General features: G+C 41.2%; 1 protein-coding gene and 1 long non-coding RNA gene across 4 annotated transcripts in view; one reads left to right on the top strand and one right to left on the bottom strand.

Annotated features, from left to right (window-relative positions):
* The first annotated feature begins 420 nt into the window (after positions 1-420).
* LOC135182866 (uncharacterized) lies at positions 421-14,850 on the top strand. Of its 2 annotated transcripts, none has more exons than XR_010305325.1 (4): positions 421-824; positions 6,484-6,569; positions 7,545-7,605; positions 14,584-14,850. It is a non-coding gene; the product is annotated as an uncharacterized LOC135182866 (long non-coding RNA). The 2 variants fall into 2 exon arrangements; XR_010305326.1 differs by lacking the exon at positions 14,584-14,850 and adding an exon at positions 10,571-10,659.
* Positions 5,119-25,636, bottom strand: part of CA12 (carbonic anhydrase 12) — a 44,208-nt gene continuing 23,690 nt past the window's right edge. For both annotated transcript variants that reach the window (XM_064157383.1, XM_064157382.1), the window contains exons 3-10: positions 20,202-20,381; positions 15,690-15,832; positions 15,117-15,212; positions 13,431-13,494; positions 12,382-12,539; positions 10,590-10,716; positions 7,114-7,198; positions 5,119-6,123 (exon numbers count right to left, since the gene is read on the bottom strand). In XM_064157383.1, the coding sequence (XP_064013453.1) occupies positions 6,039-6,123; positions 7,114-7,198; positions 10,590-10,716; positions 12,382-12,539; positions 13,431-13,494; positions 15,117-15,212; positions 15,690-15,832; positions 20,202-20,381 (938 nt within the window). In that variant the 3' untranslated portion in view covers positions 5,119-6,038. The remainder of the gene's footprint in view (positions 6,124-7,113; positions 7,199-10,589; positions 10,717-12,381; positions 12,540-13,430; positions 13,495-15,116; positions 15,213-15,689; positions 15,833-20,201; positions 20,382-25,636) is intronic.

Raw genomic sequence — 25,636 nt, 5'->3', positions numbered from 1 at the left:
GCCGCTTCGCTTCCTTGGCTCACGGGCCAGGTGAGGCTAACCTACGCTGCCGACCGTGGCGCTTTACAGAGCGGAGGGGAACCTCCCGGGCCACGGCGGTGCCTGCAGAGGCGGCGGGAAGCGGTGGCCGCGGGCGGGGCTGCTGCCACACGTCCACCTCGCTGGCAGAGCCAGGGCGGCCTCGGGGGCCCGGCCTCGGGCGGCTCCCGGCACAGAGACTCCCCCCGGGGCTCACCGCCCCCGGCCGCGTGCGGCGGCCGCGCGCTGCCGCCTTCGCCCCCCCCGGCTGCGCGCGGCACGGGGGCGGCGCGCTCAGGGGCGCGAGCCCGCCCCGCCAGTGGGCGGCAGTCCCGCGCTCTGCCGCGTGGCGCTGGGGCCGCAGCCTCGCCGTGCCGCCATCTTGGCGGGGCCTGCCCCGAGGTGCTGGCGGCGCCTCCCTTGCTGCCTGCTCTCAGGCGTCTGTGGGCCTGGCCCCTCGGGCTGGCCAGAGGGCTCTGGCAGGCCACATCTGCCTCAAAAGCAGTCCTCGCCTAAGCCTCGAGCACGGCCCCACAGGCCCGGGCAGCCACCGAGGACCTTGGCGCGGATTCCCCTCAGGGGTCCTCAGGACTGCCCCTGTGGTGGTTAAACAGCCTCAGCCTGTGTGCTGCGCTGTCGGTCCCGTTCCTGGGACAGAGCTGGGGATGCCAAGCACAGGCCGTGCTGTGTGCGCACCTCACCGCTGCGCAGTGTGTTCCAAAGTAAAGCGTGGAGATCTCTGTGTGGTGGTGGCAGCTTGGTTCCTCGTGGGGCATTCTCAAGGCAACTCGGAATGCTGCGTTGCGGTAAGTAGGCATGGAGGGATTAGCACTCTCTGCAGCCTCCATCCTGTTGTCCAAGAGGGCTGTTGTGCACAACAAAGGTGCTCGGAGTGTCCCACCAGGGGAAGGCCCCTGGCCGTGAGCTCTACAGTATACTGCCCTTTGCTTGCCAGCTTCAGCCCGTTCTGCTGTGGTGGTCAGGGAAGTCCTCCATTTTCATATGGTCTCTGTTTCAAGTTACTGTTTCATTTTTGGTACCTAGCATGTGTTTCCAGGAGCTGTAGTTAAGGTAGAAAACAGAGTTTACTAAAAGTCTCTTTAGAAGCTATTCCTGCTTTGCTGTGTTTTCTCACGCAGTGCAAAAAGGCTCATTCTTCTTTGAGGTATTCTATGCTGGCAGTTTTCAGGCCATCGCCAGAAATGTGAATCCAAGAATAAATGCACATAGGATCACGGTGCCTGTGTAAATATGTGTGGTTATTTAATTGAAGAGGTTACTGCCAGTTTGTTCTAGGAGGGACGAGCAAGGTGCATCTAAAGTGACTTCATTTTTATTAAAGTTTGCAGCTATATGTGTTTTCATTAATTGGTAGGAAACTCTGTAATAAATTGTTGTTACTATTGCTTAAAAAACATTTGCCTTTCTTGGGAAGACGTATATCCCGGTAGTGTGTGACATTGAATTTATATTGTGTGTGCCTCCAAAACCGATGCCAAAGGTAACAGGTAGCTAGTTTGGTGGGGAAATTTACTGTGAAAATCGGCCTTGAATATTCAGACTTGGCTTTTATTCCGTGTTCCATTGTAAGTGTTCGAGTATTCATGTTTATTTTTACATTTCCTTTTGCTGTTGTTTCCCACTTGAGGGTTTGATGTCGTGCAGAAGTGGTAACTTTGCTGACTTGGTTGCAAGTCACTAGATGGTGCCATTTCACTACTCTGGAAGTGAATCACGCTAGATGTCTGCAGCCGAGGTGTAACTGCTTTCATACACAGGCAGTCACTCTTCACGTCCGTTTGGCTGTGTGAAGAATTGAAGAGAGTCAGCAGCTGCTCATTTGTGCATTTTGCTATAGTCTTAGTTTGCCACAGGAACAACTTTGTGTAGCTTCGTGTAGCAGGCTAAAAGTTGTCAAGGAAACATTTCTTTCATAGTTTCACCTTGAAAAGCTATGTGGTGAGTATGTTGTCACAACTCGTGTGCTGATTAAGAGTTAGATGCAAGTGATGAGTACTGTTTCCAGTGTTAAATTTCTTTTCTATTTAGCTGGTCAGAAATAGGAAGCCTTGCAAAAATAATTTCTGCAAAATGCCTTTTTTGGAATTGCTGGAATTCAGAGAATGTCAAAGTAGAATTTCACATTCACAGGAATGCTTTTGTTAACAGAATTACTTATTTTAAGTGGTCCAGGTGTTGCTTTGCTGGCCATCAATCTTTTCTTGGCGAGAATAATGATGTAAAACTGTATCTGTAGGTTTCAGAAAAAGAACCTAATACTTAAGCTGTCTAAACTTCTGCAGTAAATAGGTTGTAGGTTAGAACATGGGCAGAACCTCCATGATTTTAATGTAATCTAATGATTTTAAAGCCACTACCCCCAAACGTTTAACCAGTTGTGTGATCTTCATGGTTCCCCCAGGCTTCCAAGCCACCATCTCTGTTACTTTTTACTTATTTTCTGAAGAGCCAAGCATATATGCGGGTGCTGGATACTTAATCATGTCAACCTATACTCTTCTTGGCAACTGAATACATCCACTCCAATGGTCTAGCTGTGTAAGGCATCCAGCCTTCCAATGGTGATCCAGTTGGAATGATGAACATGGTGGGAAATTTCCTCTGTGAGTTACAGTATTCTGCTTGCCTTTGTTTGGCTCAGTACAGGGGACTTGAAATCTGTAGGAATTTACTTGTTGAATAGGCAAGCAAAAACTGCAACAAGGTCTCAGATTTTATTTTTTCCACAATGTTCTTGATTATCTGGTGATTTAAAATTACAGACATGTTGCCTTCATTTCAAGAGGTCTGTGAAGTAGGTTAAGCTCCAGTTTACATTTTCTAGTAATGAAAAAAACTTACTGTCTTTTTTTTAAGTAGAAGGAAAACCAAGGGAAATAAACTAAACTGGAAGCGTTCATAAGATTTAAATATCCCTTGCAAGGTAATGATAGAAACTTCACAGTGTCTTTTTGAATTTTTATATCCCGACCTATATGTGTGGTTTAAAAAAACCCTTAACAATTCAGTTGTAGCTTTCTGCAGTTGTCCGACAAATGGTCCAATATTGTATCTATATGTTTAACTATGGGTAACAGATTTAAAGTTGAGGACTAGGCCTTAAACTTAGATAAGAATTAGCTTATTGATCTTGCTACAGAATTAATGAAAATAAAATTCTACTTCAACACACTAAGTTTGGCAATAGCAAAATAACTCCATTTAGCTGAAGGCAAGAAACCTTTTAATGATCTTAAGGCTTCTATATTCAGTATGCCTTTACTGGAAGCTAAAATTTGCCTTTGTTGGGCATTACCTTTTAGGTGTATATATTAAAATAAATAATTTGGGATTTGTTTCTGAACATTAGATATGATACATGCAGAACTTGTTGTGACTTAATGCTTCCTGAGCAAATTTTTAAATACATTTAGTAATGCAGGATATGTTGCCCTTCTAGGCTGTGCACACTGCAGAACATGTAAAAATATATATCATGATCCTACTGTATGCACCTCTTAGCAGAATACTTTGTAACTGGTCAAACAATTTGGACAAAGTTGTACCAAACATTGTTACATAAACTATAATAAGGTGTCTTGAAGTAAGTTCTCCTTTCTGAAGATAAAGAAAAACCTGGTAGCCGCTGTTTTGATAATCTCTTCCTGAGAGGAGAAACTCTTGACTAAACCAGGAAGCAAGGCAGCCAGTAAAGCACCTCTGTGAGGATATGCATATTTGCTTACAGGAAGTAAATACTCTTGAGTTTCTACTTGAGATTACACAGTTGTGCTATAGGTGCGTTGTAACATAAGGAAGAGTGTTTTGTTATTTCACAAGGAAATGCAAAGAGAACTCTGCACCTCTTGTGGCACCTACCTCCTTCACTTCTTTCCTGGCTTGTTATTTAGGCTTAATTTCTACTATTAGATCCTCAAAAGTGGGTCATTCAATTTAAAAAACAGTTATTGTGATTTGTGTAATTTAATTTAATTTGTTATGGTAGCATGTTAATTACATCTGTTTTTTTGATGATGCTTGATTTTTCTGGACATCTGAAATGTTGTGCATGTAAGAATGACAAAATAGATGTCCTGAGAAGTGTTAAAATGTGTTAAAATTATGTGATACTTCAATAGAAGTATTAAATGATAGTGACTAACAAACCCAGAAAACATCAGTTAAGGCTCTTATGGCTCAGGGACCACTGGCTGTGCAGATTGGTAATCCACTCTTAAGGAAACCCAAAAATTGCCATGTGCTTGAGTTTTCAAAGGCTTTGTCTCAAAGTAAGCTTATAGTAGTGGGCTGAGATTTTTATGCTGCTTTTTACAGGTGGCAAGGATGTTGTATACAAAAGAAAGTTATTGGTTGACATTTATAATAAGTTGAGCTGAAGATTAAAATACTAATTTAAAGGTCAGTTTTCTAGAAGCAATTAAAGTCATAAGCATTTATTATCTATTCTTGTCTTTCAACGCTTGTATTCAAGGAGTGACTCTTGCTTCCCATGGCACACAGATACTGCCTTTTTACTAGCCTTTCAACTGGGTGGTATTTATGTGCTTGTTTATGTGGGATAAAAATATTGACAGTTGTAAGATTATGCTCCTAGATTTCATGTACAGTACATATTAAGTTATTTCTCCTACTCAAAACACCTACTTTTGACACCAATTTTCCTGGGGGCGTAAGGGGGAGAAATTGGTACAATTATCCATCTTCTATCTCTAAAGCAGATGATGTATAAATAGCAGTGTATTAATGTAAGATCACAAATGAGATGGTGGTACTACTGAAGGTAAAATGGTTCCAAGTGTAAAGTTCAGACTGGAATTTCCCCCTTAGTGTTTAGCAGTCAGATCTGCAGTTATTTTAGGTACAAGCCTGAGCTCAATCAATTCCTGCCTGTATACTGAAGTACAAGCATTACAGATCCATGCTTGAGATCTTTAATTCAGGAGTTATTCTGTATACATATGGGACTAGACTGGCTAGACCCTGTCCTTCCTGAAGTTAATGACATTTCACATGGCCTTCAGTGGAAAGAGTTAGGTTATGCTTCTCACTTTCGAGAATAATGAGACTCAAGAAAGAGTATCTTATGATATTTGAAAAACACAATTTCATTTGCTTTCTAATAATTAAATTACTAAGGGTAGAGACCTAGATCAGCAAAGCCATCTACTGTATAAGTGCAGTTTTCATACATACTATAAAACAAATCAAGATTTCATGGTTAAATGGCAAGTTTGCTTAAAAGCAGCAGCAACTGCATTATCTCCACATCATTCATACACACACTATAAATAAGAGCAGGGCAGTAAGACAAGTTGCTTTTCTAATTCCAATTAAATACGGAGACTGACCTCCATAATAGATTTGTGAGGTTGTATGATAGCTGGAAAGTGTTTTTCCTCCAGCAGTAGTTTTTTTTTTCAGCGCTGAGTTCCTGGGTTTGCTTCTTATTAACAATCCATGTAGCTGTCATTGCTTTTTCTCTTGTCATCCTCTAACACTCTTCTTACAAAGTCACAGGTGAATATTCTAGCATTTACTGTAATGGTAAAAACTGCATCTCCTGAACAACGTAATTCAAATTCTGACCTCAAATACAGATTGCCCTGCATCTTGTTTATATTCACGATGCTAAAACTATCACCTTAATTTAGCAGGGAAGAGCACTTGTAGCTTGATGAGTGTCTTCAGAGCTGAATACCTGTGGGAGAAATCCGTGCTAAACAAACCATAAAATTGAGGTTCAGGATTAACTGTAAAATCAGTTAAAAGACCCAGACTCCGTAAGCAGCATATATGTGAAAAATATGGTGAGGAATTTAGTTCAGAAGTATTCACTGATCATATCTCCCTGGAAAACAGGGCTACAGGAAACTTTTGGCTGGTATGTTTTCAGAAATCTCTTGAGTCTTATCATTAGCTAAGAACAAGAGAAGTTCTCCAACAATGCAAAATAAATCAGTGCTATGAATGAAAACGGGCTGTTGTAACAGAGCAGGGCATCAGAGTTTGGAGATGTCATCTTCCTCCTTGTACATGCCTGGTTTGTAGATGATCCCTCTGTTGTCTTTGCCTCCCTTTCTGCAGCTAAAATAAAACAAATGTATTAAATAATTATACCTCTAATGAAAGAAAAGCACCATTGGTTACTTAAAATGGTTCATTATGTATACATTAGATTATTTTTCTCTGTACTAGTGCAAATGTCACAGTATCTTCTTGTTAGAGATATTTCAGGAGAATACATTCTGTGTGGCAGTCAGTGATGATCACAAAAGGATCAGGCTGGTCTCAAAGTCTGCACTCTTAGTCTTTTTTTCAGAATTTGGCATTGGTGGCAAGCACTGATCTTAGAGCAGTACAGATTTCCTCCCATTTGAAAGATGTGACCTTTAGGAAAGCTTTTTTTAAAACTCCATTCCCCTCTCTTTTCACATACTCTTCTAGAAAAAAATGAAAGGATTTGAAAAGCAGCCATACTAGCAAAAGGAAGAAGAAGAGGAAATGGCAACTGGGAGAAACAGAAAAACTAGGTAAGCTGTTTTCAACATAGATTGCTTGTCCCTCTCCTTCTAGAAAGGGAGTTTCATTTCCTAACTGTGTGCCAGTACTTGGAGTGGAAAACGGTTTTGTGTTCTCAGTACTTGCGTACAATTCCCTGTTATCTGTTCTTGTGTCTTTTAAGGGTCTACGTGAGACTGTTCCTGTAATCTTTATTTTGTGAAGATGACAATTTGTATGGTTGCTTTTCACAAAAAAACAGGCCGCCATTCCTACAAAGGCAGAATGGTGGCCACTGTGGCACAAAGGTTGCAGCAAGTAGAGACCTTTTAACCATATTAAATCTATTTTGCTGGCAATAAAATAGATTTCCTTTGACATATATGATACAGGAGAAATAACATTCACAGTGACAGAAACAAATCAAAGCTTGTAGGAAGAGAGCATATCTCATAACAGATCAAATATTACCACTATAAAAATGTGCTGGATTTTGGACACACAATCACTTCTTTGTGTCAGAAATGGAATTTGTTTTAACTTTGTTTCCTGTGATATGATAGATGGACATCTTACCTTTTCCTCTTCAGTAGGCAGAAGGCCACTGCAAGAATGGTGAGAACTCCCAGAGTGCAGGCTATCACAACAGAAACAACAAAACCTAGGAGAAGAGGGAAAGCATATAGAACAGTCTATTTAATTTACTTAAGAGAATAAGGTTAGTCCCTAATCTGTCATAACATTTGCATTCTGCATCTGCAAATTTCCTACAACCTGCTCACACCACTTTGCAATTATGGGCTAGTAAAGGATTTTTCATAGATGTAATTCCACACCTCTGTTCACAGTTCACACCTGCTGAAATCACAAAGTCTGTTTTCAGGCATAGCAGATCAGAAACATTTTTGGATTTTGGTGCTATAATGTGTAAGACAACATAAGCAAAACTTAAGAACTAAACCCAGGCAATTAAGGATGTTAAATTTGAAACCTTTTGGTTTTTCTAGGAAGAACATAGAAAGTGTACACCTAAAGAGTAAGCTGATTTGCTTAAGGGCATCTAGGAAGGTAAGAAGAGCACTCTTTTCAAAATCCATATATACATTGTTTATTATATTTTATCAAATTACTCTCTCTGTATGAACAACATCAGAACCCTTTCAGAGTGAAGCTGAGGGTTTCATGTAGTCTATCTAAATATTTTCTCTTATTAAATCAGTTGAAATGTACTGATTTTTTTGACAGAAATATAAAACCTTGTCCCATTTAACCTATTAGATGCCTTATTAAGTTGTAGTCCAGCTGCACAGAAGAAGCTTGCAATACATGGAGTTGAAGAAAAACTTTAAACGAGGGGGTTTTGTAATAGTAAAGGTGCATCAAATAGACAACAAAATGCAACACCAAATGGATAACTAGAAAAAACTTGTAGTTTGAGGAGGAAGGGTGTGAGGAGGTGTTTCTGTTTGATGAGATATCCTTCTTGCAAAATTTAGTTAGAAAGTATTTCATCATGGTGCCGTAATCAAAGCTAGACACCAGTTCCGTTTACCTTGTGGGCAGTGGAAGGTTTGAACACTGTAACAAATTTCAGCTGTGTGCCTGCGAAACTGATTTTGTTAGAATAGCTGACTGATGGACAAAGTACATTAGAAGCATGTTTGATTTTTGCTGAATAATTGCTGAATAATTTTGCTGATTAGAGGCATTTTGAAATGTAGTACTTGTTAGTGGTAAGCATCTGTTCAGATTCTAATTCGTAGCATTAGAATGTAGGCGACCAAACGCTTCTGTCGTTGGCATTTTTGATACTCAGCGCAGCCGTATGGCCCCATCTTGTGGTCACTGTGCTCAAGTGATGTCAGCCTTCAGTCATGGCTTTGAAGAGGCAGAAAAGGTGCTCTGGAAACCTACTTTAACAGAGGCCTACGGTGTGCACAAGAAGATTTCTTTAATAAGTTTCCGTGGTTGTCAGACTCAAGCCACAGTTCCGTGGGGTCTCTCCTTCCCTTCTTAATAAGTGTGCTGTATTCTTATCTGTGTTACAGCTGGCTGCATCAGGCTGGGCAGTTGCAGCCAGGTGCACTTTAATCATCTTGTGTTTTGACAGGAACCTTCCCCCCACCACACGCCCCCAGCTTTTTTTTTCTTTTTTGCTTGTTGTGAGAGTCTGCACCTGTGAGTGCCTTTGTGATTTTAGTAGGTGGAATGTGAGATTACAGCAGTGATGAATACCTTTTCCAAAATTGGTTGAACATTTTTCTATGCTTCACTGATAAAGTCAATGTGCTTTTGTAATTAAGTGAGCTTAGACTGAATGGGGTTTCTATTTAAGTAGCACTGAGCAATGCCTTTCATAGTTGTAAAGACCAGTTGTTGAGTGAGAACAGCAGCACGAGCTATAAACCACACAATTAAACGCTGGTAAGTCCTGCCAGCTTTATAGATACATTGAAAATACTTGTATAGCTGGTATCACCTGGGCATGAGAGCTAAACAGTGTGGCTTACCAAAGAGCCGAATGTTATTTTGAGGTTTGGCATTGGTTCACAACAACAATTTTGAGAAAGTCACATGTGGGTCAGATTTTTCCCATTAGATGGAAATAATAATACACTATTTCTGTGAAGTATTTAGAGAAGCAGAATTTAAAGAAAAGCATAGTATCCGATTTTCAGTTACTGGGATGATGGATTGTAACTCTGCATTTTAAGTATTGAGAGTCATTTACAGAGACAAAGGAGTCAGGTGCAAAAAGGTCGTCTTAAGTAGCAGATGGAAAACTGCATTTCCCAATTTTAACAGACCAGTGTGACTCAGAAAATCACTGGCTCACAGATGCAGTTAGTAATCAGCAATGTGCCTTTGCCAAGTCCACCTTGTATTGCATCTTGACAAATTGAGAGGATAGAAGAAGCATAAAATGGATCTCTAGGATTCCACAGTGAACTAGTCTTAAACACAAGGTAGCTGCTCGCTGGAGAACATCTGTTACTCACTGCTATAGAGGATCATTTATGTGCATGGATTTAAGAGAGACCCTGTGGTGGAAGCATTTCAGTCTCAGGAAATCCTGATTCCACTCTTTAAAATTGTGGTACATAATCTGACTTGAGCAGAGATTTGAAGGGGATTACTGAAGTAGCCATTCTGGACCAAACTAGTTCTCCAGTTGGCAGCCGGTGCTGGAGAGTGGAGATTTGGGAAGACAGTTTTAACCCTGTTCTTGGTCATATAAAAATAACCTGTGGGAGAGGGATATTTCTAGTTGGCCAATGCACAAAAGCAGAAACGGGACTGACATAATCTGATGCTTTCCATTTTTGACTATTTAGCCCTCTTGTAGTTTACTCAACATATTTTTTGTGTGGCAAATACCTGTTTGTATATTAGTCATGGGGCTCTTGGCGATTGTTGAGGAGTTGATAAGCTTGTGATCTTACTGGGCTAGGATCTAGCAGTGGGAGAACAGCTAGTGTAGTTCTCATTTAAAATGAGATTACATTGAAGCAGTGTTCTGTAACTGCTGTACTCTGCAACTGGTGGTATAGAGACTGGATAAGAGGCATGAAGCAAGAATAGAATACCGTGAGTGTGGCTCTTGTATTCAACAAGCAATCAAGGAACAGAACCAATAAAATCTGAAGTGTGACGTGTGTATGCCCTGTATTTAAGTTATATAGTCACAGAAATGTTTTTTGTTGATTGCAGAGTTTCCAATTATTAATAACATAATAAAAAAAAAAAATCTGTAAATCTGTTTTCTTAGCCAATAAATTGATAGGGAGGTTGTTCTGCTACTTATTCTTGACTCCAAAGCAGTAAGAGTGAGGTTATCGCTGACTACTTGCCAGATATCCATTTTGGAAAAAAGACTTATGATGTGCTCTATGAAAACATTTGTGGCAGTAAGAGAAGGGAGTAAAGTGAACTGTGTGAAAATGAGGCCACTGTATTTTTGTAGTGGTACAATGCAACAAGACTGCCACTTCAATATTTCAAGTTCACACACGTCACTGTGCACTTCACCTAGAAATTTTCACACAACTTACCTTGGCGGAAGGAGATGAAAACCAGTCTTTCCTGAAATTCCTGAACGTTTCGGAAGTTATCGACCATTTCCAGAGGTTCTGGGTCATCACTCTCTGTGCAGTACATGGCTGTTTCCAGTGCCAGTAACTATAAAGTGAAGCACCTTGTTCAGCTCCCAGAATACAGAAGAAGCATTGCCACTGTGTGACCACTGAGAGTGTGTGCTTGATATCAAAAGGGTGGTCAAAGGGAGGAGGATACCTTAGTACTTAAATCTTTTGTGGCCTGTGAGCCCAAATACAGAGTAATATAAAAACGATGTGGCATCTGCAACCCCCTGCCTGTATTTTGCTTATATCTTGATAAAATTAATTAAGCCTAATAATTACCTACCAGGAAAACTGGACATGAGTTAACGATGATAGCACTTTGCTGCATGTTTTCCATAGCACAGTCTAATTTCTAAGTCTTTAAAGCTGCTTTATGAAACAGCTGTCTACTTTGGTGAAGGCATGATCTTGTAGAATGGACAAAGCTAAGAATGGACCTTTGTAAGGAGCATGCACTAATTTGATCAGAGATTTTGATAACATTTCTCCTTGTGTTTATAAGTAGGTGAATCAGAAGGTAGTATTTGGGAGTTATGTAAGTGGCCATTAAAGACAAAACCATTTAATTAGGTAAGTGCAAAAAGTGTGAGCTGGAGAAAAGCCAGGGGATTCAGGACTGACAAATAACAGTTTTTTTTAGAATCACAGGACATTAGAGGTTGAAAGGGACCTCCAGAGATCATCAAGTCCAACCTCCCTGCCAAGCAGGATCCCCTAGGATAGTATGCACAGGAACACATCCAGGTGGGTTTGGAAAGTCTCCAGAGAAGGAGACTCCACAACCATTCTGGGCAGCCTGCTCCAGTGTTCTGTTACCCTCACTGTAAAGAAGTTTCTCCTCATGTTGAGGTGAAACCTTCTGTGTTCAAGTTTGTATCCATTGTTCCTTGTCTTATTACTGTGCATCACTGAAAAGAGATTGGCCCCATCCACCCCTCAGATATTTGTAGACACTTACAAGATCTCCTCTCAGTCCTCTCTTCTGTAGACTAAATAGTTCCATGTCACTCAGTCAGTCTCCCCAGGGGAGAGGCTCAAGTACCCCAGTCATCCTCACAGCTCTCTGATGGATTCCTTCCAGCAGGTCTCTGTCTCTCCAGAACTAGGGAGCCAAATATTGGACACAGCATCCCAGATGTGTCTCATTAGAGCAGAGTAGAGGGGGAGAAGAACCTCCCTAGACCTGCTGGACACACTATTCCTGATGCAGCCCAGGATGCCATTGGCTCTCCTGACCACAGGGGCACATTGCTGGCCCATGCAGAACTTGCTGTCCACCAGAACTCCAAGGTGCTATCTCACCTAAGTCAAGACCAAAGCTGCACTGAAATACTTCATGAATAGGGTTCAGACATGAAGTCTGAACAAAATTGATCTGGAATTGTCTCATGGAAAGACTCAAAGCAGGGAGTAAGTACATAGTGGAAACAAATTCATCTCACTTAGCTGTGATATTTCAAGCTGATACTACACTACTTGCTATACAGCTGTCTGACCTTTATTCTGGTCAGCTGAGAACATACTAACTACAAACTGCAAACAGATAGAATATCAATTTGTGTTAGTTCTATGCAGTTCTTCTCACTTAAAGGATTTTAACAGTGGTCATTTTCCAGCTTTACAAGAGCAGGAGATGAGAATGTGTCTTTGCTGTGCTTTAGGAGCCACCAATCAGGAAAACATATGCTGTACTTAAACTTGCCTGCTCCTGTGAAATTTTAACAGCGTGTCGGAAAACTGTCCAGAGAACGCTAGGGTAGCAAGGAGGAGTCGTCAGGGATCCTTCATAGCGATAATACTCATCCAGTCTGTCAGGAAGCAGTTCTCGAATGTTGAAGCCAGGGACTTGGGCTGTCTGATCTGAAACAGGATTCATGTTAAATGCTGTGACATTACAACACAGGTCATGTACCACTGAAGTAAGTTTGTTTTTCAGTAACTAGGATGCTTTCAGTCCTATCACTGAAGAAAGAAATACAGATTTTAACAGAGATAATCCCAGTTTCATGAGGAGTACAGCCCTTTAAGTTTCCTGTGTACAAATCTTTCTAAGATATTAGTCAGAGTTCTGTAAGATAAACTGTGGCCATAGTAGCCAGAAAATCTCCATATGTAAGAAATAATGCCCAGTCAAAAACACATCACAGTATCACAGTATCATCAGGGTTGGAAGAGACCTCACAGGTCATCAAGTCCAACCCTTTACCACAGAGCTCTAGGCTAGACCATGGCACCAAGCGCCACGTCCAACCTTGCCTTGAACTACCCCAGGGATGGCAATTCCACCACCTCCCCGGGCAGCCCATTCCAGTGTCCAATGACTCTCTCAGTGAAGAACTTTCTCCTCACCTCCAGCCTAAATCTCCCCTGGCGCAGCCTGAGGCTGTATCCTCTTGTTCTGGCGCTGGCCACCTGAGAGAAGAGAGCAAACTCCTCCTGGCCACAACCACCCTTCAGGTAGTTGTAGACAGCAATAAGGTCACCCCTGAGCCTCCTCTTCTCCAGGCTAAACAATCCCAGCTCCCTCAGCCTCTCCTCGTAGGGCTGTGCTCAAGGCCTCTCACCAGCCTTGAGCTGGTACATGCTAACCATCCACTCTCCACAGGAATGCACTGCATTTCTAAGTCCTTCACAGATCATGACTGATTTGCCAGAGATTTCTGGACTGTTCCTTCAAACGGTTCAATCCCTTTCTAGATGAAATCTGATACTCAGCCATGCTCAATCCAGGACAGGTTTATAGCCACTCACCCTTGTATTTCACATTCCGGAAGTGTCTGAAGATCTTTTCATAGGATGGATTGAAGGGCCCAATCTGTAATGAGCAGACTGTTAACAGCTGTGCAAATCACCGCAGTGTGAACATGAGTCTTTGCTTCTGCATGCAGCAGACAGCAGTATTTGATGGCCTCTGTCATAAGGCAAGTGTCTCCACTGTCCACATAGCAATATATTAGAATGGCGTAAAACTTCTTAAAGCATTAACACTATCCTCAGAACTCCAGAAATGCTCTTACTGGCTCCAGAGCTACTAGAGCAGCTTTGTCATAATGCTATCTTAACTGTAGTGTAGATCTCTGGGTGTTCACTTTGAGGACTCTTGCCGGTTCAGCATGCTGTACAAATGAAGGGAAACCATTTCCCCTGAGAATGTAGCAGGCATAAGTTCTCAACTGACAGACCTCTCAGACCATCTACTGGTTTCTATTCCAAGCCACATTTTTTCCACCCACAAACATTTTTCAGTCCAGGAAGATAAAGAATGACATTATTGGGTACTGCAGGGCCAATGGCAAGGACTATAACTCATCTGTCTGGCAAGGGCTATTACTCAACTATCAAAGACTATGTTTTTCAACTGTTAGCATCAGCTTTTCAGTCTAATATTCAATGTTTTTTAATGGGTTCTTTAGAGCTGGTGCTTAGCAGCTACTCTGACAACCAGACATAGTGAACTGATGTTCTTAGACCAACTGAAATAGCCAGCAGCTGTCTGAAAGTTTTTCAAAGACCTTGTCTCCATTGGTCCCTTATGTGATTTTTAAACAACATTGCTCAGAAATAACCAGAACCTTCATATTACATCCTAGCATAATATACCATATTCTGACACTTACTGTTGCTGCGACTTCCTTATGAGTTGAAATTTAACACAGAATTGTCTAAGTCTTAGAGCTTCTAGAATGTAAATTTGGATAATATTAATGAGAATTAGAGCTTTGTCTGCTAACTAGAACATTTGTGCTTTTTTGATGGAAATGTGAAAACCTGGAAGTTTTCAGGATTTTTTTTATCCTGCAGAAAATTCTCACATTTAAAAGTTATCTTTATAGTTGCCTTATTGAGGAGTTTTACTCCTCAAAGAAGATACATATATTACAAGCTTCTGAACATTTTCTTTCAGATCATTACTTTGTTTAATTGCTTGGATGTGAGACTTCAGAAGGGAAAATGGGAAAGCTGTCTTCTCATCTTAAAAAGGGCACTGAATGTACTTATTTACTGTAAGCTGTGATTCAAAAAATCTGGGAAGTTTGCGACCTGAAGACTGTGGTCAAATCCTAATTACATACAGTGACCAAAGCCAGGGTTGTGTCTGCCAGTGCCTCTCTGCTGTGTTCAAACTGCTTCATGCAGTTTTGAGTAAGCTTGAAATTCACTGTTGTCTGTTGTTCCACTAATCCTTCATTTGTAAATAACTGCAAAATATGGGAAATAGTCAGAATCCCTATTTTCTTAAAACATGTTCCTGTTTATGTGCGTGCTCCTGGAACCTGGCTCTTTTTTTGTGAAAGATAAAAGGCAGAGCTTTCATTCAACCACAGCATTGTTAAGTAATATAGCTAATTTTGTACGTTAAAGACCTCTGATGACTTCATAATTGAAAGCATATTCTGAATAACAAAAAAAAAAAAAAAAAGAAGTCCTGCCTCCTACCTCAAGAAGAACAGCCAAAACCGCCAGTCCATCTGCCTTGTCCATGGCTGCTGTTACATCTGGGTATTTCTCAGAGTTATAATGCACAATATGCAGCTACAAAAAAGGAGGTAGAATGTTACGGTAATGTCTGGGGCATGATGACATTTCTGGTTCACAGATAAAAGGGACCAGAGCAGCAACTTCAGGCTAAGACAATACAATGAGATCCTTCAGTCATTTCTAGGTGGCAAGACAAGCAGTGTCCTGGTGGCTAAAAGATCAACCAGGTTTACAGAGAAGAACCAATAACATCAAGTAGCCAGCAACTGACCTGAAATTACTCAAGTGACCCAGTGTTTAGAATCTAAATTCTGACTCCCTGACTTGTGGTGTATTCACAAAAGTACATCAGAGTTTATCCCTTTTGTGGTGCGCAATGCATTTTTTTGAAGTATATATCGAGATCATAAATAGTTGGGTTAGAATGTTGCAGCCTTTTACAGTCATATACTCAAGTTAAAAATCCTGCTTTGAACCAGTGGGGCCTGCCTAATCTTCTTTGTTCATTTCCCTGATCTGAACTTGTCTTACCTCTGCTGCAAAATGCTTCCCACTGACTGTATGCTCTGAGCCCTCAGACTTGTTTCTGTTTCCCCAGTGCAGGTGAAGCTGAGATGCAGTGTATTCAAAGGGGAGGTTTCTGATGTACATAGTAGGTGACAGATACATTTTCACTGTAAGCAGAGCAAAAGGAGATGGGAGCAAATGATATCACACCTTTCAAGCACAGGGCAAATAAAAATTTACTATGTTTGAGTATATTATTCTGTGTGGAGCAGGAACAAAGCAAATTCCTAACTCAAATCCACTAGTCCATGGTAAGAGAGAAACAATTGAGTTGTCTTTAACCCTTTCTAGGTAATTCAGAAGAATTTAGAATATACCCTTTTTCTATTAAGCTAAATTAATTAAATGTGAGACATGTTGCTAATGGAAATCTTTCTTCTCCCTGAAGAATGCAAAATTATCTCAGGCTTATTAAAGAAGCAGTTCACAGAATCACAGAGTGTTAGCATTGGAAGGGATCTCCATCAGGTCCAAGCTCCCTGCCAAAGCAGGATCACAGAGGGCAGGCTGCACAGGAATGCATCCTGACAGGTTTTGAAAGTCTCCCGAGAAGGAGACTCCACAACCTCTCTGGGCAGCTTGTTCCTGTGCTCAGTCACCCTCACCATGAAAAAGCGTCTCCTTGTGTTGAGGTGGAACCTCCTGTTTTCCAGCTTGTACTCATTGTTCCTTGTCCTATCACTGGGCACCACCAAAAAGAAACTGGCACCTTCATGTTGACACCCACCCCTCAGATATTTATAGATGCTGGTAAGATCCCCTCTTAGCCTTCTTTTCTCAAGACTAATCAGCCCCAGGTCTCTCAGTCTTTTTTCATAGGAGAGATGTTCAAGTCCATTCATCCTCATAGCTCTCTGTTGGACTGTCTCCAACAGGATCCTGTCTCTCTTGAGTTGAGTCCAAAACTGGACACAGTATTCCAGGTGTGGTCTCACCAGGGCAGAGTAGAGAGAGAGAGGAAAATCTCCCTAGACCTGCTGGACACACTTCTTAATGCACCCCAGGATATCATTGGCCCTCTTGTCTGCAAGAGCACATTGCTGTCCCAATGGATAACTTGCTGTCCACCAGGACTCCAAGGTCTTTCTCCATGGGAGCTGCTTTTCAGCAGGATGATCCCTAGTCTGTACTGGTGCCTGGTGTGATTCCTTCCCAGATACAGGATTCTTCTGCACTTCTCGTTACTGAACCTCATGAGGTTTGCCTTCACTCAGACATACTGACATGTGGAAGCAAAAAGGAACTTATCTGCTGTCTTTCAGTGGTTGAAAATAGCTTAATGAAATAATATTTCTTGTGGTGTTTTTAAGCTCCTGTTGTATTGAATTCCTTTTAATATTCTTTTAGGAGCACATAAAACCAAATAAACTTCCTCCTCTCCTCACTCCCCCCAAACCCCAGAACACTGATGTCAAGTGGCAAGATAATCACAGACCTTAAGAACTAGCATTTTCTTTCCTGCCATGCTGAAGGAAGGACTTTGTGCACACTGCTCTCCCTTCTGCTCACTAATGCTGTCCCGTGTGGGAGGCAGGATGGGTTGTTTTTCTGTGTAGAAATTAGAGCAGTAATTCTCAGCTCAGCAGAAACTGCTTAGGAAGTTTGGCACTTCATAAAGAAATGGTTTATGTAAAGAACAGATAAATGTCTTTGCAGTTCATTATTTTCCATTGTGAATACAGTTTGTTTCTGGAGTGTCCAGGTGTGTTTTGTAGGGGAAACAAGGCTCAAAACCTTAATGAAGGAGCAGCTGCTAGTGCTAAAAAGCTTTTTTTGATCTCTTCTGGTTTCAGTCTAGCTAAAGCAGGTAACTGTATCTTGATTAGCTGGCTAACAAAGCACATGAGTTATATGTAGAAATGACTGATACCACAATACTAAGCATCCTACTGATTTCCTCTCTAGTCATAAGAGAAGATAGCAGCAGATGGTGTAATAATGATTCCAGTAGAGGTTAATTTGTCATTATTCAGAGCAATTAAGATTTGTATTTGAGTAAGGTTTCTAGAGTGGGTTGCATGTCCTCTGCCTTCCAGGAGGGCACTGATCTAGAAGTGAATTCCCTTTTTTATTGAGACAGATTTTCATTAGGAAGTAGTGGACTTCTTCTTTTAGGGGCAGGATCTGACAATATTAGCGATGGAAGCTGCATGAGGAATTTGTTTTTTTACCTGTGTGACTGTTATGTAAGGGATGGGCTCTCAGTGTTGCTCTTTTGTCTCCACCTGCTCTCAGCACCATTAAAGTCCACAAAGACAGTGTTTCCTTCTCTGCCTATTGCCTGTTGCTTATATCAGCCTAATACCTTCAACTGTGACAATACAGCCTTTCACTCAGAACCAAGAAAGGCTCTCAGGAAAAGATCCAAAAGAATGACTGTCCCAGCCATTCCTCTTCTAAAGCAGCCTGCTTTTGGTGAAGAAGTTGATCAAAAGGAAAACGAGGAACCATGCCCTGAGAGGCTAGCCCTTACTGAGAATGGAGCTTTCTGTACCCAGAAAAATAATGGAGCTTTCTGTTCCCAGAAAGATAATGGAGCAGCTTATCCTCAGTGCTGTGCTTAGCCATTTCAAGGACCAGAAGGTCATTTGAAGCAGTCAGCATGGTTTTGCAAAGGGGAAGTCATGTCTGACCAACCTGATAACTTTCTACAAGGACATAACCATGTTGATAGATGATGAAAGAGCAGTGGATGTTCATTACCTTGATTTCAGTAAAGTATTTTACACTCTCCCACAGCATCCTCATAGCTAAACTGAAGAGGTATAGTCTGGGTGATGGAGTAAAGAGGTGGATTGGGAACTGATTAAAGGAAAGAAGTCAGAGAGTTGTGGTCAATGGGACGGAGTCTAGCTGGAGGCCTATAACTAGTGTTGCTCCCCAGGGGTCAGTATGGGGACCAGTATTATTCAGTGTATTCATTAATGACCTGGATGAGGCCATGGAGTGCACTGTCAGCAGGTTTGCTGGTGACATCAAACTGAGTGGTTGACACAACAGAGAGTTGTGCTGACATTCAGAGAGACTTAGGCTGGAGAGTTGGGCAGGGAGAAATCTAAAGAAGTTCAACAGGAGAAAGTGTAGAGCTGTGCACCTGGGAAAGGACAGTCTCATGTATAGGTTTGGGCCTGGTGAGGCCTCATCTGGAGTATTGTGTCCAGTTCTGGGTGCCCCAGCTCAAGAGGACAGGGAGCTGCTTGAGAGAGTCCAGTGCAGAGCCACAAAAATGATTAAGGAAGTTGAACATCTTTGTTATGAGGAGAGGCTGAGTGAGCTGGGGCTTTTTAGCTTGGAGAGGAGACAACTAAGGGATGATCTCATTCATGTTTATGAATATGTAAGGAGTCAGTGCCAGGAGGATGGAGCCAGGCCCTTCTTGGTGATGCGTAGGGACAGGACAAGGGGCAATTAGTGTAAGTTGAGGCATAGGAGGTTCCATGTAAACCTGAGGAGGAATTTTTTCACTGTGAGGGTGACAGAGCTGCCCAGGGAGGTTGTGGAGTCTTCCTCTCTGAAGATATTAAAGAACTGCCTGGATGTGTTCCAGTGCGATTTGCTCTGGCAGGGGGCTGGACTAGATGATCTGTCAAGGTCTCTTCCAGCCCCTGACATTCTATGATCCTATGATGTTCTGCAAAGCAGGTTTATCCCACTGAAAAAAATGAATAAAAAAAGAGATGTCTGCATCTTTTAACCAAGCATGCTGGAGAAGAGCAGATGCAGGGGCCACCTTATAACACAGGTTCTTTTGATGATTATGCAATATGAGGATGCAAAGAAGGAGGGTCTTAAAACTGTTCTTATTTCTGTGTCTTCAGATGCTTCAGAAAGGAACAAAAAATGGTAGGTCTTCCTTACTGGTATTGTATATTATGTCAATATAGTAGACATTTTTGAGACTGCGTTGTCTCTGCTTTTACTTACTCTACTGACACTGTGAATCTACAGTGGAGGGCATATTTGTATGCTGTTTCTAACTATTTTTCTGTCTTTTTATCTTACCTTACACTAAAGATGTTTTTGTCACAAGTCAAGGAACAAAATGGTGTTCCTAGCTTGCTTTGGGTTTTTTTTTTTCTTCCCCCTCTGCCTCTTATAATTCAGCTGAGCTGCTTTGCTGGGAATGGATTGTCAGAGACCCATTGAACCCATATCTTATCAGTTTATCTCATGTTTAAAAAAAGCACAACGTCTGATTCAAAGCACTCCAACTGAAGTAATGAGAAATTCTTAAGATGTAATTCTGACATGCCTCAAGCTTATTTAAAAAACACAGTCAGTTTGGCTCACTGTGAATCCATTTGTACTTAGTACTTTCCCAGGTTTCCCTAACCTGTTCTCTAGATGCGAGTATGCGGATGTGAAGGCCTCATGATCATAGCTTAATTTTATCTGGTAATCAAAGCAGTTCACCCAGGAAATAAAAATTCACAGGCTCCAGCAAACCTAATCTTTACTTTCACTGAGCTCACTTACCTGAATGACCATTATTGGTCAAAGTAAAGTGGTCAGTGGAGGGCACATTATAGCCTATGAATTCTAAAGGCAAGAGATTAGAATCATACTGGAGAATATCTTTGTGGAAATCTATTGGCGATTGGAACACTCCTCCGCAGAATGGGTATTTCTTTGGCCAGGCCTTCTCTCCATCAGGTCCTGTGTAAATGACCAAATAGACACACCTGTCAAGCTTTAACTGTGAAACTAATTTAAAAACTCACATGTTTCAGCCTGTACTCAAAATCTGGAAAGGAAATTTTCCATGCTATTCAGTTCAGTGTACAGAAAGCCAGATGCTCGCAAAGTTTTCCTTGCCATACAAACTGTCTGGTTCTCTGGTTCTATCTGGCAGTATTACACAGTCTACAGCAAAAAAGCTAATTTGTAAAAATGGAAGGTACTACAATCATTTGACCTTCCATAACTTTCCCAAACTCTGATGAAACTTTTTTTCATCACGGTCTTTTGCCTTAGGTAGGATCTACAAAGAGTAGATAATATCAGGAGATTTTAATCTCGTGTCTTTGATTTAATTACACATTAATAGGTAGCAACTGTTTGCAAGCTGTAAGATGAGACCATTTGGATTTAAATACCAAAAGAGGAACTCAAAACTTGTGTTTCTTCTTGACTCTGGAGATTCATCATGATTCTTTCTAAGACAGGAATGTCTTTCAGGATCACTCAGTTTGATCTGTATAACATGGACCACTGAACCTCCCTGGTTTAATTTTTACTTAAGTGAGAATATGTTTCAGCAAGGAAAAAACATCTACTCTTCCTTTAAGTGCTTCAGGGAAAAGATATTTCATTGGATAAGATATTTCAGTGGATAACTAGTCTCCCTGGAAGCATGCTTTTCACTGTGAATTTGTCTAGTTTTATCTTTGTTTATTTAAATTGCTTTTAATTCTTTGCTTAGAAATGGAAGAACCTCCTGTTAGCATACTTTTGTTCCTTGCTGAAGTATTTGTAACGTGGGAGACGTAATTACTCGCTTCTCTTAACCTCTCTTTGGTGAGAAGGGTTCTTTTCCAAACCTGTAATATTCCTTGTGGCTTCTTTGAAATCCATCCAGTATGTTAACATCTTCTATGAATCATGAATGCCAGGATCTAATGTTAGACTGGGTCATCAGTGACAAACCAAGTTCATATTTTTTCTGAAGGAAAACTAACAATCAGGAGAGTATTACTAGAGGTTCATTTTTTAACATGAAGGACAATTTTCAAGGATATGCATAAAGGAGGTGAATCTGAATTAAGCATAGTGCCTGTGACAGAATTGGCACGTTCAGTTCTGGTGCTGAAAGACAGGCTGCCTTCTCTGTTAAAGCTCTCAAAGATTATTCAGGACATAGTTCAGCACATGACATCACAGGCTGGATACTCAGACTCAATCAATGCTTTCAGGATAAATAGGCCTTGTTGCTGCTGTAACTTACATCTTTGACTGCAGTTCACTGCCAGCCACGTTAATTTCTCTGCTCATAGCTCTTCATGGTACTATCTTAAAGTTACTACCTTTTTAAAAGAGTTTCAGTAATTGTTATGTTAACATTATAGAAGACTGTGTCCTATACATATATTTTTGGCAAATAACATCTATGCAGAAGAGCACAAATCCTATACAGTGAGATACACATACTCAAGAATATTTGTCAGAAAAATATATATCAGACTATATCAGGAAATTATGGTTTCTTAAGGTTGGAACTGGATGTGTAAGACAATGACACTGAAATCTAACGCTTTCTGGGGAGCTGAGATTACAGCAGTGTCAGTAAAATTGGTCTTTTTTTGTAAAAAGACTTCAGCAATTTTAGGTTTGTGCATTTTGTACACTGATAAGATAGTGACTATGCAAGAAGACTTTTATATTTTTTTTTTTTTAATTTGTGCATAAATTAGAAGTCTAATCCTAGACCTAGACAGTGGAAATCACATAATGAAGTACCACTCATTTTTTGTGCCTGGATGAATTGAATGCACTTAGGTGCTGGCAACAGAGTATGGGGACTTCCACATGAACATCGGCAGTTTGTCTTTTCTGTAAAATGCTGTAGTTGTCACAGTCTTTGTGCACAAACAGTTATCCTTTCTGTGACATACATTTGCAATTTCACTCACAAGGCCTCTAAGCCAACAGTTTTTGTTTGTTTCTCACTCCTGCTTTGTAATTTCAGTGGCTCAAAACTTCAGTCTCAAAGAGCTGATGCCACTTCAGCTTGGGCTTGCATATGTGAAAATGAGATTTTCATAACAGATAACCCACACAGCTGGAAGGCATTTGTCAGCTACCTCTGTTCAAAATGAATGATGATTGTCAACCAGCACATGTGATAGCGCATTCAGGTAAATCAGTGGAAGTCACATTCTGTTTACAAAGGCTCTGTCTGATCACTACAGAGTTATACCCTAAAGCTATTAATATAAGAAATATTGAAAAAATATGTTAATACTTAATGTTGTCCTTGTTTTGACAAATGCCCAGGTGTCTCAGATGATGTTTGCTGCTTTGAGGACCCTGTCAGTATTGTCACCATAACAATAATTGTAGAATGGGCCTGTCCTGCCCACTCAAAGCTATTATTCAGCCATCGGACTGAGCAAATTAGGGAGCTGTTGGTACAGGTGGAAGTAGGACCCCTCCTGCTACCATCACTTCCAGTGCAGCCATGAACATTCCTTTCTGTAGGGAGTGCAAACTCAGGTTGCTCAAATCCCGCCTGTGGGCTGCCTTCTTTTACATGAGTTTCCAGGACTGTGTTACCCTACTTTTCTGTAAATAACCCTGAACCTGGTTGTGCTTTCATGGCTATTTCATGAAAGGTGTCTTTAAAGTAGTAATAATTCTTTGGATAGTCTTGCTGCCCAGCTGCCAGTGAGCTAAGCAAAGTACCCTCAGCACTATGGCTGTGCGCATCTCTTGTATCACCTCTTTTGAGAGCTTGTAGTTTTCCTTGCCTGAGCCCTCAGCCAGCCCTGCAGCCCTAGCACTGCTGACTGATGTATGACAGATGTTCCTTTAAGAACAGTAGTGATGTCTGCTCCCAGGTGTGTACATTGGCTGACTTAAAGAAGGCAGGCCTATGAGACACCAGTGTTACCAACAGTTTTTTGCTCTGAGTACCAATTAATATTCATATTGCTTGGGCTTCTTATGGGCTGTCCAAGTTCTCTTGACTTGAAATAAACTAATGTATTAAAATGCATTGGGTCAGTAACACAGGGAATGTTTGTGATATTTTTGTGTCGAGACAGAGCACTCTGCCTTGCTTTCAGCTGGCTAGAAGCTGCATGGCTGCTGTTAGCCCAGTGCTGAGCTAGTAATGAAGATTGTGAGTCCAGCCTTCCTGCCATTGTAACATAACCTTATGGGTTCCATTTCGCTCAGAGCCCAGGCAGAACTCAGCCATACCGTTCTGTGTATGTGTATCCAGTATATGCATATCTTCCATGTATGTGTTCACAGAGAAGCTTGTGACATGGAGAAATTGCTAAGAGCTGTAGCTGTCCCTGCTACTCCATTCAAATGCTGAATAGGAAAAAATCTGGGACATGTCCTAACGTGTTCACTGGAGCTGGCATTTCTTAAGGGGAAGCAAAGGGGTCTTAGCATAGGTTCTGAGCACTACCCTGAATTTGGAGTATTCCATACCAGTAAAATGAAAGAGTTTGCAAGTTACATTAGCCTGATGTCTGTTAACAACAGTTCCTGTGTCTACATTGTAGCATGAAATTGTCTCCTCGCATGCTCAAACATGTTAACGATTCTGTTGGCATTATTACTTTGAACTTGGCTGTAAAGCTAGTTTTCTCCATTGTAGCTACTTGTCCACTTTCAAGCAGTGATCCTGGTTCTTTGTTTTCATTCCAGCCCTCTTATGTTACAGAAGCAGAAAACCGGAATCTAAAGACTTGAAGCCCGGGTGTACAAATGTACCCGTTATTTTCTAGGGCAGAGGACTTCAGGCTTGTACCTTCCAGCCACACAGCAACATTGCCAAAAGCTGTTGGCACATGCTGTACCGAGCTGTGGAACAATTCTTTAGGTTCTTTAACTAATGATAGACTTTGTCTACGTTGTCCATTCTACAGGATGTGAAGAAGCCCACGCAAAGCAAACCTGTGTTAGAGGAAAGTGAGGGCTCGTGCCCCAGCTCACTGGCCTGTGCTATTTCCTTTAGGCAGTTTTTCTTGGGCTATATACAAGAGTAGTGAAATCAAGAAGAGCAAGTAACACCACTGCAGTTTGACCAAGGAAAGGGCTGATGGCAGAGAGGTTTAGTCTTTGTATTTATTGTATCTAATGCAGTAGTTCCCATTATATCCAAGCCAAAATCTCATTTCTTTGGAAAGCACTGAAAAGACAAGGCCTGATCACATGGAGCGTCAGCTTGCTTTGCCACCATGCTCTGAGTTGCTAATGCTATATCAACATTCATTTTTACATAGTGTTGTATTGAGGAAACAGAATTTTTACTGTCAGCACTCAGATTTTTCCTCCACACTTGATCTTGTACTCTGACTGTCATCTGGACATCAGTCTGCACTCTGAGTATGTCTTTACTTACCTTTCTGTCCTTTTGACTTAATTTTACTGGGAGGCATTGCAATGTATTGCAGAGTTAAATGGTGGCAGGTGTAGGATCAGTAGTAGGAGACTATGGAGAGGGTCTTTTCTGGTTGACTACAGTCCCTCTAATCAACATTTTTATCAGTACAGAGACCCATGTTCTACCTGTGTTTTTTTTCCAGATGTATGAAAAGAAACATTCTGTAGAAGCTGAGTTACCACTTTAATTTTTTGAAGTTGCTTTTTTATCTTTTTCTGGACATATGTGAAAATCAGTAGTTGATGGAAAAAGTAAGAGTTCTGTGAACCTACCATCTGTCCTCCAGTACACATTAGAAACCAGGCTGTGTTACGGAAGCTCTTGACAGGAATTAAGTGACCACTGAGGATAACATACCCTGACATAAACATTGGTACCCAAATTTCTAGAAGGGGGCAAGTAACAAATTTAAACAAGCGTTACCCTGGGAAGGAAGGCAGAGCTTCTACCTCGATGGTAGTAAAAGAAGTCTTGCCTTCCTTACTCCTCAACAGAGTTAGGTTCATCTGATGGCTGCTGTTAAGGTGGAAACCCTATACAGTGTCAAACTTTTTTTTCCCTGATGATAACAGGAAGTATATGTATGCATGCTGGCAGTTTGATTCATGTCTACAGACACACAGCTGGGCACTTTCCCTTCTGCTTATGTAAAGTGAGTCAGGTAAACTAGAGCACAACCAAAAGGAGTAGTTATTAACAGCAAGTTCAACCTCAGAGGTTCTTTGTGTTGTCTTGGGACACCACCAACAGCTTAAGAACAAGCTTTTTTTTTCTTGAGATTCCTGTACTGCCT

This window comes from Pogoniulus pusillus, chromosome 17 (genome assembly GCF_015220805.1).
Source record: "Pogoniulus pusillus isolate bPogPus1 chromosome 17, bPogPus1.pri, whole genome shotgun sequence".
NCBI lineage: Eukaryota > Metazoa > Chordata > Aves > Piciformes > Lybiidae > Pogoniulus > Pogoniulus pusillus.
The sequence above is the reverse complement of the archived record's forward strand: the minus strand, read 5'-3'. Positions and strand labels throughout refer to the sequence as shown.